The 14,480-nt window shown below is 39.5% G+C and overlaps 1 protein-coding gene across 4 annotated transcripts in view; it reads left to right on the plus strand.

The window, feature by feature from the left end:
• The window catches only part of TPPP (tubulin polymerization promoting protein), an 80,281-nt gene that overhangs the window by 11,499 nt on the left and 54,302 nt on the right, over nt 1–14,480 (plus strand). For all 4 annotated transcript variants that reach the window (XM_054818178.1, XM_054818176.1, XM_054818174.1 and 1 more), the window contains one exon: nt 1,413–1,727. In XM_054818178.1, the coding sequence (XP_054674153.1) occupies nt 1,417–1,727 (311 nt within the window). In that variant the 5' untranslated portion in view covers nt 1,413–1,416. The remainder of the gene's footprint in view (nt 1–1,412; nt 1,728–14,480) is intronic.

Consider the following 14,480-nt stretch of genomic DNA (forward strand, 5'->3'; position numbering starts at 1 on the left):
GGAATGTTTTCAAAAATATAGTAGTACGGTGCTGCATGTGCTCAAATGTAAAGGACAAAGGTCCTTTACTATAGTTTTTGTTAAAAAGTTGTTTCTAATCATGAAGCTTAACAATAACTGTTGCACAGCACTTAGTTACGGTTAGTGCTGTTGCAGTATCCAGGAAAGGGTATGCCTTGGTTGGTCAAGTGACAGAGGTTATGCAATATTGGAAGAGGTAGAATTCTAAAATTGTTTCCATTGCTGAGGAGCTTGTAGTGAAGTACAATATATAAGCCAAAAGAACTTCTATCTGTAGTTAGTTAAAACCTTAAGCAGACATACATACCAATCTTTGCATGTGTTAGTCACATACCATGTACAGCTGTGACTTTAGAAGAATGGACAAGGTAAGTATGGTGGGCTTTCCAACACTTATCCAGTATTTGCCAAACTTCTGATACCTGAAGCACCTCTTTATGGGTTAAAATTTGTTGCAGCACCACAGATGTGAGTCTGGGCAACAGCGTGCATGTAGCTGTTGGGACAGGCTCACAGTCTATGCTTTCCCTAGGCTTTTCAGTGCCTCTTACTCATGTGCCAAGCTAAGAGTGGATGGGCAGAAGGCAAAGGCTTCTATGGCATGCTTCTGGCATGTTAGGGGTTTTCTCCTTTATGAAGACACATAAAAATAACTTTAGCATTCTGTTGCTCAGTTTAAGGTTTCTTTTAAAAGAAGGCAAAGCTATCCTATGTGAACATAGGGTAATCTGAACATAGGGTAATCTGAAAGTTGTTCTCTGCAGTAATGACATCCCTTCTCAGTGCTCCTGCATCATGGATGTGTTCATGCCAAATGAATTCCACAGCTACAGCTGTGGAAAGAAAGAAATGGTTTTGTTAACCGGAGAGACTTGTCTAAGCATTTCTGAGGCTTCCTTACTTGTTAGCCCCTACATTATATAACATAAGGGTTGTAACATTAATATTTTTGCTGCACCTTAAAAATATATCATTGTTCAATAAAAAATAATTTAAAAGCCACAGTCCAGAAAATAAAGGGCTGTTTATTTTTCCTTCAGAAATAAAAGTAGGTAGTAATGCCTACAACGTAAAGGGCATACTTTTATTCAAATCAGTAGAGTGATTGTGGTGAAAGAGATGTAATGATGGTGAAATTAGGTTTGTGCCCTATTTTGGAATGTTCTTTCCCTGACTCTTTTATTATTATGCTAGACTTTTTTTCTAGGTCGGCAGAGAGTTACATAATTCTATGTATAGACTATTGTTTGGTGGTGGAGGGCACTGAGTTCTTGCTGACTTTATAGACCACTTATTCTTCATATGTTGTGACATGGACTGTAGCCTGTAGCTTAACAGAAAGTAAACTAGTGCAAATTAATGTAATGAGTTTATCCTCCTCTTCTTTGTAGCACAATGACTGACAATAAAGTGAAGTTGACAAAACCTGTGAATAAGACTCCTCCAAAGTCTCCTTCAGATCCAGCAAAGGACCGAGCAGCAAAACGGTTATCCTGTGATTCAAACAGCTCCCATGAGGGAGCTATGGCAGGAGAAATAAGTGCTCTGGAAGAGGCCTTTAGAAAATTTGCCATCCATGGTGATACAAGAGCTACAGGAAAAGAAATGCATGGGAAGAACTGGTCAAAGCTATGTAAGGACTGCCATGTGATAGATGGGAAGAATGTGACAATCACAGATGTTGACATTGTCTTCAGTAAAATCAAGTAAGTTCCTTTCTGCCATAATTTCCTTGTCTTCTCATCATGTTTTGTAGATATCATCTAAATTTATCTTCTGAAGCACTGTACGTCTTTGTCACAATCAATCTCTTTCTTGTTCCTTTATGAAACTGTATTGCCTTATCTGAATATACAGCTTTCAGCTTCTAGCCTGCTATCTTAAACTGACTTCAGTATTCAGGTATTGTGCTGTATGAAGTGGTATGATGTGATCAGAACAAATGCAGGCTATTCCAAGAAACATATTTTTTTGACTGCAGTAAAGGATGTGAATGTTTCCTGAAGGATATCTGAATGAAGTCAGGATGTAGTTTTACATCTTGCCAAAACTCAGCCTTGGTGGACTGAGGCTAAAGTGGGATATGTACTAAAAGCCATTATTCTAACAGCAGTCCTGATGTCCAGCACAACACCTACTCAAGTTTAAAGTGTAGGGCCATGCCAAAATGATGGTGAATTTGTGATGCAGACCCATGGCTGTGATTAATTGGTTAAGATTATCTTGGTGGTCCTAGCTTATTCTTGTGAGCAGATTGGAGCTTTAGTGAAACCTTCTCCCCAGATTGAAAACCTAGGCAGTCTTGATCCAGAAACTTGTCAAATCCAAGGGAAGATATTGAACTGTTCTGGCATATTCTGTATGAAGCCCCAAATAATTTTTTTTTTTTTTGTTCTCGCTTTATGTGTGGAATTGGATCATTTTCACTTTCCCCTTCCCCCTGGTGTCTGATTGGAGGATCATGTATTTTCTGCTTTTTATTACCAGAGTAACTGGTAAAAGTCTCACACGTCATTGTGTTGAGGAATATGCTTTAAGGAAGGTCCCTTAATTGTAGCTTGTCAGAACATTTGTTTGGCTTATGCTCTCAACTACTGTGATGTAATGCTGGGGAGGGCAGGACGATATGCAAACTGAGTGGCGTAGAAGGGTAGTTCGGAAAATGTGCTACAAGCAGTGACCCTTTCGATTGCATCAAAGCATAGAAAGGCAGAGAAGAAAAGGCCCTTGATCTTGAAAGGCTGCCCAGTGTAACATGCACAGTTAGAATGACATTACTTATTTGACTTCTTTCGTTCTTTGTTTCTTTTCCCCTCAGGGATATTACCTAGGCAATTGAAAACACTATATATGCACACTGCAGCTCTCCTGTTCTTGTATCAGTCCACTTTCTCTTTGAGTCCTACTTGCATTTTTTGGAAGTTGTGTTGCCAGAGTTAGGTATACTATCAGTGAACTAGCTTATTTGAAATGGATGTTTAGGCTGTAAGGTTATTTGTTTCTTTCTTGATCTATGATAGATAATGCTAGAATTTATTTTAAAATTTTCTTGAGCTTTCATTGACTTAAATTTGTCTGTATCTATCATTACAGGAAATCTTAGCACTACTTTCTCATGTCAGTATCTGGGCAAGTTAGTGATAGGACAACCCCGTGATATGACATGAACAATTGTACAACTTTTGCAGATACAATGAAGTATCAGTTTTGGTGCCTACTGGGGTAGAAGGAATCCAGTCCCGTTCTGCAGGAATGAGTTGTGAGGTGACCAGGATCTGAGGCTCAAGGTGAATGTCAACATACCTCCTTGCGGTTGTTCAGCAATCTCAGCTCAGCTCGGGGGTTCTTGTTTCTGCCTCTGTGGGGAGATGCCTGTTCATCAGTTTCTCAGACCTCTCTCCCATGACCGCTGTGAAGTGTTGTCAGTTCTCTTGGAGGAAGCATGCCATCTTTCCTCTCTCTGTCTAGTACATAATAGTTTAGAAGATAACTGCATCAAATGCAAAAGCATTTTAATCTTGTTTATTAATTACTTGCTCATTCCTCACCTGTACATATACATATGTATTTTATCCATTCTTCTCTTTTAAAATTATTGTATTTTTAAATTAATATGGTTTAAATGGCAGATAGGGAAGCTTACAATAGCTGAAATTTGCTATCTTTATTAGGAAGGTCTGTTTTTTCATGTGCATTCTTTCAGTAGGTCTACTTCCACATTTTCTGAAGTGTTGGGCTTTTTTTTTCCATTTTTATTGTTGAGAGCATACGTCAGCAATTCTTTTTAGTCTACATCACATTTATTTCACATATAATGTTTTAAGAAGGGAAGATTTAATGGCTCTAGTTACTCAAGTGTTAGTAATATGCTCTAACTTAGGAGGCTTATGCATAGGCTGAGTATACAGGGTTTCTCAAGCATGTTCAGCCAAATGCTTTTCCTTGCTTTCTCTTTTGCTTTGCATTTAACCCTAAGCTAAAAGCATAATGATAGATTTGGGGGTGCATCGAAACAGGCATACTCACAAAATAAACTCGTACTCATTTCCATTTTACAGGCAGCTTTTTCCCAGCAGAGCACTAAGGTTTTTTGACGACCCATGTTTTTCCCCATCCGTGTTAAATGAAAAACATTAAATACTGTAAAAGAATCTCCAGCTCCACAGAAAGTGCATAGCACTGCTTCCATGCCTTGATAAGAGTTATGCTTATGGGTATCAGAAGGCTCTGTACTTCACTGTTGTCAGCTAGACTGCATCTCACAAGATGGACTTTGGCCTCAGATGTTTATGGTTAGCCATACTGGTTCAGTGAGATGGGGCTGGTGAATCTTGGCAGCTGTAGTTTGGCCAGGGAACACACACAAAGATAAGATGACATGTTTGTCATACCCAACTACAATTGCTATCTATCATTGTGGTAGGACTTCCAAACAGGTTTTCTGTTGGGTCTGGGAAGCCACTGTGTTTAGCCGGGTTTGTTTTCTAACCAGCTATAGTTTATGACAATAGCATGTGTTGTTGAAACACTAGAAAATTAATTTAGTAGAATTGTTCTTTGAATTTATAAATTAGTATGTCTATGTATAAAGCCCATGTTTGTCATCTTGCTAACTTTCCCGGGCTTCATTTATTTATTGTTCTGCTACGGACACTAGCAAAATAGATAGGAACTATGTGTTGCTGATAGTCTGGATAAACAAAGTAACAGGAAAATTAGTAACATGTATGTTTACCTAAGAGCTACTGAAAGATAGTGTTTTATTCTCTGATTGGTAACTTTCTCTGCAGCAGGAGAGATTTTATCAGTTCAATCCTGACAAGTAATGAACATTTTTATAGACTCAACAACCCCTGTCTTTCAGAGATTAGTTTATTAAGGTTATGTTGTTATATAGGTTGAGGAAATTCTGATGAACCTTTGTTACAAATAAGAAAGTAAGTATAGAATGCTGTTTTCTGTCTGCATGAGGATGTTAGATCAGACTGAAGTGTAATTTGTCTATTTATCTTGCATAAAAGGCCTTCATGTAATCACAACATTTGTATGTACTTTGGGATAAGAAGGAATAGTCTAAAGCAAAGAATGCACAGTAGTAGACATGAAAGAATAGTTACTAAGAAAAGATGTAAATTGGGTGATCCCCCACCCCAAGTATTTTTGTTTAACAGTAGTCTGTAGGTCCTTAAGGGTCACACAAATCCTTCCAATTTGGTGGATTGTAATATAAGTTGTTGTGTGTTAAAAATTGATTTAATAGACATCTTTTTTGCCTTTCTTTTCCTTTTCTATTTTAAAAACTTTCTATAGTCAGCCCAGAAAATACAAGAAACTAAGCAGCAATGAATTTTGCAATGGAATTACTTGAAATGAAAAGCCAAAGCCCACTTGTGAGAGTAGCCATGTGTACGATTATGTGTAAATTGCATCCCTAGAGGTCAGAGGAAAACCACCTACGTTTATGCCAAGTATTAGGATTGCATGAATACAGTTGGTATAGACTACTGTTTCTATAACAAGTAAAAAAGTAAAGTTTGGGGGGAGGGGGGGTGTTAGGTTATAAAAACATACAATAAACACATCTCATATGGTATCATTATCTTTCTATGCATGTTGCACTTGGAAATGCAAAAGAAATTGTGAAGAGTGAATGACAAAGTTTTACAATATCTTCTGAATGAAATCTATTAAAAATGCAGCAAAACCAACAAAAGTGTACATAACTAAATGCAATTATGTAGTAAGCTTTCCTTACTGTATTTTATAGTTTCACAGTCAAAACTTGAGATGTTGGACTCTTTTCTTCATATGTTCATTGGACAGCATACAACAGTAGCACAATGGTTGCAGGGTAAATTTTCATTTCAAAGCTAGCTCCTTGCTTAGTTATGTAAAAATCTCTTTTGCCAGTTGGTATCAGGATAGCTTTGTCACTTTAAATGGCAAAAATGAGGCAACCCCTTCTCTGAAAAACCTGCTCATATCATTGTTAAAAAAAAAAAAAAAAGCCTGAAAATACTTTGTTGGAGGTAATTTTTTTTTTTAACTGGTCCCTGAATTCACTGCCATACTTGAAAACAAGGATAAGTCACAATTGTATTGTATGAGAAGGAAAGTTTTCATAAACTACCGTGTGTGAAATTTTCACGACAGGACCAAAAATAGTATTTCACCATTTTTATAATGATAATAACTTCAATTTCCCTCTAGCTCAGGCTTCTGCTAAAATGTAGGGTTTTACTTTAAATATCTTGGCAATATTAGAAGAATCCAAACATTCATTTCTCACATACTATCTGAACCTTATGTAGACATCTTTCTTTTATATTTCGTAAATCAAGAGTGATAATGCAATCTGAGTCTACTGGATTTAGAGACATACAGCCTGCACACATGCAATAGCATTTCAAAATGGATGGTTTTCATGAGAATGAGAATTCTATGGGTATCTTTTCAGTAGCTGAAACAATTGCTTCCTTCTTGGAAATTTTCCTCATTGACTGACTGTTTCTTTTATGTTACTCTTCCAGGGTTGCAGAAGTTTGTAGGCTGTGTGTCTTGCATTGTGCTTGCAGAGTGCAAATATGTGTTTAGTGAATCTTTTTGCTTTGGAGAAAGCAAGCTCATTGGTGACATAGGAGAAGGGCACAGAAGTGTTCTGCATTTGGTATGAAAAGCAACATGTGGCTACACTCTTCTTAATCCAGCAAGACAGTGAGACACAACAATCTAAGAACTCTTCAGTGTCTTTGTATTAAGGAAAGCAGAATACCCAAGAAGAATAGATGTTACTGATCTCTGACCAGCATTCTGGCATGTTGCCTTAGGAACATAAATTTCTTTGTTTTTTGGGGTCAACAACTGCTCTGGGAAATTTGATATGTTAGTTATGCCACACGCATACTCCACTTGTTGTATGTAGTTAATATGGTAATAGTAATAGCCATGATATAAATACCTCTGTTCTTATTTTAGAAGTGTTACCACTCAGCACTGCAAGAATATGGTTTAAGCACTGCCATAAAACTGCTAATTCTATGACATTATTAGATAGAAAAATAAAAATATTTCTGTTTACACTGGCATGTTACTATGGTTGCAGGCAGGCCTGGGTGACGTCATGCCTTGGATCCATTGTGAGCATTTATTTAGGTAGTTGTCTCCATGGAAACATTTGTTTGTTTTGATGTTACTATGTGTTAAATTTTAAACAAGTTTTTGTGGTTCTATACTGGATTGTTATTGAAAACTAGTTAATCTACAGAAGCTTTGTAAATATACCTTACTCCCCGCCCTCTACAATATTTTTGGTAAAAGATCAAGTGAAAGCATAATTGTCCTCTCAAATTCCATTAATAGTTTCTTATTTTGCTTTGACATGTTTTCTTGTTGCTGAGGAAGCCATGTGTTCTAAGGGCCAGAAAATTCTCCTCCATCTTTTAGAGAAAGGAAGGTTTTGTTCCCATGGAGAATCTTCACAACACACTTTATTATGCCCTGACTTTTGAGTAGTTCCACCCATATTCTATCCTTAGTACATCTTGCATAGTCAGCTGTTTAGCCTAGTTCCCACAGACTGGATCAGTCAGGTCTCTACAGGAGTGCTCCCACCTGAGACCAGCTGGGTCTTAATTCAGCAGAAGTTCACTATTGCTGCAAGACTGTGGAAGAATTAAGATGGATAATGTTTGCTCTGAGCAGCTGGCAAGATAACTCTTGACAAGAATGAGTACATACTTTCCCAGTTTGCCAACGATAATATAATTGTTGTTTTTAATTTGTATTGAACAATTGTGATACTTCTCGCTTTCTTAATATATTTGAAAGGAATAGTACTTTGACACCCATACTCATTTAAAACAAATATCTCTCCATGAGGTTTCTCTGAAGTAATTTGTATTTAACAGATTTTACTGAAGCCTCCCTTAAATTTTTTAAATATGTAAATAGGTATAGAGTGCTCTTTATATATAAATGAAGCACATAGTTTTGTTTTACTTCTCTACTGGAGACATTATTTTAATAGTGACATAGAATCTGATTTGTGTAATCCTACTTTATGCATGAAGTAGGCATAACAGTTAACTCATGTACTTTAATATGTCTGCATCAGGAAATAAGTTTTAAGTGGATATAGAATGCTATGCAGAGCATAATCAGTGCTAATAAATCTCTCCCAGGCAAATTGTGAAGTAGTGCAGTTATAGATAGAAATGTAGGTAAGTTACAACAGAAAGGGTTCTTTACCACATCATCTATACTTTATTTTAATTGAAATTAAGATCCAATTTCCTTTCTTGTCCAAGAAGCCAAGTGTAATGTTGCTTCTTACACTTTTCCTTGAAAGGCTTTTTATTTAAAAAACCAAAGTCACTCTTCTCCCCCTTCTAAGTGGCATAAATTCTAAAAGTAAAACAGTGATCACTTATGAGAAGAAAGATGGATTTAGATTCACCTGCTGTTATGCAGGCTTGCTTTGTGCATGTAAAATGGATGAGTTCTGTACGCTTAATAATGTATGCTGATTATGATTTTAAAAACACCTTTTTGTGTGAGTAGACATGACATGAAAACCTATAGATACAGTGGTGGGTGATTAATTTCCTAGCTGAAGTATATATATATTATATGACATACAGTAGTATATAGCAAATTGCTTGGTATTTGGACACTTTGTGCTCTTCGTGGCATATGCCACTTGTGGACTACAGGGACTTCTACTGGTTTAGAGTAGAAGTAGAGCTGTGGTATGGTACCTTGACTCATGGGTTTTTAGAGGGGGTTATGCCTCTTTTTTTTTTTTTTTCTTTCTCTTCATCTTCTCTCTTCTTTTTTTTTCAAGTCAGCCTAATTTCATCATATTGCACCATCATTTAAAATTGCCTGTTTCTCATTTATAAAAGCAGCTATGTGAAATCTGTATTAGTTATAAAACTACACCATTTTACTGATTAACAAGCAAGTAGTTTCTAAACCGTTAAATATCAATGTATACATTGTCTCTTGTTTTCCATGGATTGAAATAGAAGATGATTAAGATGAAAAGGATGAGGCAGCCTTGTCTGCAGCAACCAGGTGACTGTAAAATTTAAGCTCCTGAGAGGGGTGAGCAAGATGAACAACAGAATTACAAAGCTGGACTTAAGAAGGGCAGATCTTGGCCTGTTTGGTTTACCACAGGAAACTGCCCTGGAGAGCTCATTGATCTTCAAGACAGCTCCCTCAGAGCACAAGAATGGTCCATTCCCGTGTGCAGGAAGTCAAGCAAACAAGCATAGCAACTGGCCAGCATGCATCAACACAGAACTTTTGACTGAGCTGAAACACGAAAAGGAAGTACCCAGGAGGTGGAAGCGGGGAGAGACTATGCGGGAGGACTATAGCCTGTGAATGAAGGAACAGAGTGAGGAAAGGCAAAGTGCGGCAGGAGTCGAGACTAGCAAGGGAGGTGAAGGACAACGTGGGAGGCTTCTTAAGTACACTGGTAGCAGAAGTGTGTGCTAGCTGCTCGGTGTGGCAGGGGACCTAGTGACAAGAGAGATGGAAAAGGCAGAGATGCTGAATGCCGCCTTTTGCCTCCCTTTCCAACCAGTAGGGCTTGCCCTCAGGGTTCCCAGGTCCCTGAGCCTGCTAGCAGAGTCTGTGGGTGTGAAGCAGTACCCACAGTAAAGGAAGAGAGAGTTAAGAATCGCTTGAGCCAATTAGACACACGAGTCCATGGGACCAGGTAGGATGCATCCAAGGGTGCTGAAGGAGCTGGGCAATGTCATTGCAGAGCAGCTCCGTATCATCTTCAAAAGGCTGTGGCAGCTGGGGGAGGTTCCCAGTGACTGGAAAAAGGCAAACATCACAGACGTCCTCAAGAAGGAGGATCCAGGTAACTGCAGGCCAGTCAGCATAACCTCAGTCCCTGTGAAGGTTGTGAAGCAAATCCTCTTGGAAGCCCTTTCTCAACACACAAAGGACACGAAGCTGATTTGGAGCAGCCAGCATGGATTTGCCAAAGGCAAGTCATGCCTGATCGACCTCCTTGCTTTCTATGATGAAATGACTGGCACTGTGGGCAAAGGGGTGTAGTATACCTTGATTATGGCAAGGCCTTGGCCCCAGCTGCATCCTCACCAAATCGGTGAGGTATGGGCTGGATAGCAGGTCAACTGTCTAAGCAGCAGCTCTGGAGGTTGTGATGGACAACCAGTTGAATGTGAGTCAGCAGTGAGTTCTTGCAGTGAGCGAGTTGTGGCAGCAAGAAAGGATTGCCGCATCCTGGGCTGCACGAATAAATGTGTAGCCAGCGGATCCAGGGAAGTGATCTTGCCCTCCTGTTTGGCACTTGTGAGACTGTATCTGGAGTGCCGTGCCCAGTCTGGGACTCCCCTGTGGAAGAAAGATTGGTACATCGGAACGAGCCCAGTGCAGGGCCACCAGGATGGTCAGGTGGCTGGTTGCAGTATATGATGACTACAGCAGGAAAAACACAATGTTTCTTTTATGTTCCTGTAGAGACAATAGAAAATAACTTGCTGTTCTGAAGTTAGAGCGGAAATTTTATAGGAACAGAGCGTGTGTGTGTGTGTGTGTATGTACGCTGTTTGACTCCTAAAATAAGGACATGAGCTAGAAATCATTTCTCATAAAGTAGATTAATATACCATGAATGTTGTAAAAAAGCTATATTTAATCTGCCTATGCGTATAAAGCTACTAAAAGAATTAAGATGTTGTCCGCTTAGGGTGTGACACTAGCAAATGGAAGCATGCTGCATTTGATGCAGTTTTTCATCTTCCTTCAACCTGTTTTTTAAAAAAAAAAAAAAAAAAAAAAAAAGGTTGACTTGGGAAACTCCAGTTCTTGTGAGTCTGTACTATCTTCCCTATTCTGTTTTGTCTTCACCACCAATAGGAATGTAAAACTCTTTCTCAGAGAAGCGTTGGCACATTGTTTTCAACTTTGTGGAAAGCCATGTTAGTCGGGCCACTAGATCCCATGACTTGTAGTTGCTTGGAGTCTTGAAATGTTTGGGGGCTGGGGGCAGGGGCTAATATTACAGAGGAGGAGAACAAAGGGTCACTTGTAGATGCTAAGCGTGCAACACCCGATCTGCCCCTTAAGGCTGGGCACTACGTGGTCGTCTCTTGACATAGTTAGTTCTAGGCTAGGCAGGTTTAACTTATAAATTTGAAATTGTTCCTGGAAGTGATGTCACACACAAGGCACCTTCTTAATGTATTTTGGTCTAGCTCTAGCCAGACTACTAGTTGGTGCAAAGTTTTGGGTGCTATATATGGAGTTAGGGCTTGTAGGATTAAAACACCCAAGTGGTGTTACTGGAGACCACTCCTTTGAAAGTCATCACCCTGATTAATTAAAATTTCTGGCTTTACTGAAGTGGAGTTGCTTATCACTTTTTGTGTGTGTGTGTGCATGTGTGTGTGTGCGTGCTAAACTGAAGAAACATGAATGCAATCAAAATTTTTCTTTGAAGCTTGATCTCTGTTCCTGACCTTCTGCATTTTTTTTAGTGCATATGCATGTATTCCCATGGGGGGTTGTTTGTTTGTTTGCTTGTGTGTTTTTTGTTTTGTGGGGGGAGTATGGTTTGTTGTTTTTTCTGTTTGGTGGTTTTTTGTTTTTTTTTTTAAAGTAAATCATTTTGGTAGGGAGTCCTGGTATAATCCCCCAAAAAGGAAAAGCTTTCCCTTTTGAGAATTTTTTTTCCCTGTTTCATAGTCAGTTTTAGGTTCTCATTCCTTACAAAGGTTCGGATGTTACCAGCAAATAAATAATTCTAAAAAACTTGCTAAGATTGCTAATGTTGGTGCTGATTCTGAAGGCTCCCAGAACATTTTAATTACATAACCAGATCTCTATGGCAGCCTTTTCTAGGAAGAAGTGCTGTTAGATAGTAAAGTTTTATGGTTGAAGGAGCAAATACAGAAAGCCATTCAGTTTCATTGAGGAATTGAGGAAGGATGATTACAGTTGACAGAGTTAGAGTGTAGCCAGGAAGACCATGGCTAAAGTGTGTACCCTTCTGATAAGGAGTAATATTAGCACCTTACCTACTGTCCATCACGAGCATTTTCCGCAATGCAAGCACTCCCAGCACACTGCTGCTGTTCTACATAGAAGTACTGTAACTGAATTACTGGTTGTTTTGAAGAGCAGCATTGTATCCTGAATAGCCAGCACCAATTTTTGCAGCTGTCCCATCAGAGTGTTAATTTAGCATGTGAGTTTAAGAAAAGATGATTGTTTAAAAAAAAATCTTAAAAAAAAAAAAAAAGGTGTGAGGGAGTTCCCAATGTTCCCAGTCTGCCACTTTCATAGAATCATAGAATGGTTTGGGTTGGAAGGGACCTCAAAGATCATCTAGTTCCAACCGCCCTGACACGGGCAGGGACACCCTCCACTAGACCAGGTTGCCCAAAGCCCCATCCAACCTGGCCTTAAACACTTCTAGGGATGGGGCTTCCACAACCTCCCTGGACAACCTGTTCCAGTGCCTCACCACCCTCACAGGAAAGAGTTTCTTCCTAACATCTAATCTAAATCGACCCTCCTTCAGCTTAAACCCATTACCCCTTGTCCTGTCACTACACTCCCTGATAAACAGTCCCTGACCATCTTTCCTGAAGGCCCCCTGTCAGGTACTGGAAGGCCACAATTAGGTCTCCCCAGAGCCTTCTCTTCTCCAGGCTGAGCAACCCCAACTCTCTCAGCCTGTCCTCATAGGAGAGGTGCTCCAGCCCTCTGATCATCTTCGCGGCCCTCCTCTGGACTCGCTCCTACAGCTCAATGCCTTTCTTGTACTGGGGACCCAGAGCTGGACGCAGTACGCCAGGTGGGGTCTCATGAGAGTGGAGTTAGAGGGGCAGAATCACCTCCCTCAAGGGAGGATTTTGTTATGTTATGTAATGTTTGCCTCCAATACTTTGTTTGAGCAACCGGTTACTAAAAGGACACGATACCTAAGGCAGGAAGGAAATGTTTCTGTACTATCTGGACATTTGTAATTCAGGCAAAAAAACCCCAGAAAACCTCACTGCAGTGTTTTGCATCACACCAGTAAGTTTCTGCTTAAGCTGAGGAACAGCTTTAAATCAATCCCAAATCTTTGGCAAGCAGTGAAAATATCTTCAGGCAAGTTGTTTCAGTGGAGACAGGAGTTCATTGTAAAAAGCATTGCACTTCATGTCTGTTTTGAATGTATGATATTCCTGAAGTCCAGAAGGCTTTTTTGCTGCGTTTACTTCCTGGTAGTTGGTTCTGGAGATCCTTTTTGGGAATGGTGCCATGTTCTGTACAAAGCCACACGGCGTGCAGCTAACGAGAGCTTGCCACTGACTGTGCTAGCTTCAGAAATGGAAGCAATGCAGCTGCAACGCTGTGGTGCTGCACTGATCTGGTTGTCCAGCTGATCAGGTTGCATTGTGTCTGGTGAACGCTCCAGCTTTCTTGGCATTAGCTTGGTGTTTTAAACTGCGTGCTTCGTAAGAAGGATGGTAATGAGTGCTGACAGAAAATGAAGAACACGACCTTAGCAGCACTGAATTGTCTTCCTTCTTCTTTGCCTCAAGTTTGTTCTGGAAGGAAGGGTCCTGAAAGTGTGGAGAATCTTTTAGTCTTCCACTGTTACCCTATTATTGTGATTGTGGCACAAGCTTCATAGGAAGCTTAGACAAGCAAAAAGCTTTCTGTAATCCTCCTTCACCAGACATAAAAGTACAAGACTAAAGAAAAGGCTAAGTCACCATCATCTGGTGAGGAGGAGGTGGTGCTGTAGACCTGTCCATGTCTTTGTCTCTGCTGATACACCGGAGCATTGTACCACTTAGAGCCCTTTGTGATCATGGGCACCAGCAGCTGCAGAACAGTGGTGATCTTTGGCACCAGGCTGTGACTTTCATGACACATGACAGCACTTGCTTCATTGCCCAGATGTCTTGGATCTTTATTCTGTGCCCTTCAGTTGCAAATACCGTTTAAAAAAAAAGAAAGTAAGCTAATGAGAGGAGGAGGAGTTGTGCTGTCAGTGGCTATATTTTTTCATGCTGTGTAAAAGATGCAACATTTTATCATCATAAAAGTGTGTACAAGAATAAGGTCTTCTTTCAGCTAACAGTAGATACACAGTGATACTGTAACATGATAGTAGTTCATCATACCACAACTGAAAAATCAATATGAGAAATCAATATGCGTGATTATTGTTTGGAATCTAACTCAGTTATACAAGATTTCCCTATATTCTCATTATAATTCCCAGTGCAGTACCAATTTACCCTGGATTTATCTGCTTCGTGATATTTGAAGTGTTTGTTACTCAGTGTGAGGTGGTGGTGTTAGGCTTCTGAATGGAACTGACAGCAACTTCAGTCAACATTGGCCATTTTGAACAATATGTCTGATTTTAATAATTCCTCTTCTGATTTAGTCCTGTGTTCTGTGACCAACAA

The sequence above is a fragment of the Grus americana genome, chromosome 2, assembly GCF_028858705.1.
Source record: "Grus americana isolate bGruAme1 chromosome 2, bGruAme1.mat, whole genome shotgun sequence".
In the NCBI taxonomy this organism is placed as follows: domain Eukaryota; kingdom Metazoa; phylum Chordata; class Aves; order Gruiformes; family Gruidae; genus Grus; species Grus americana.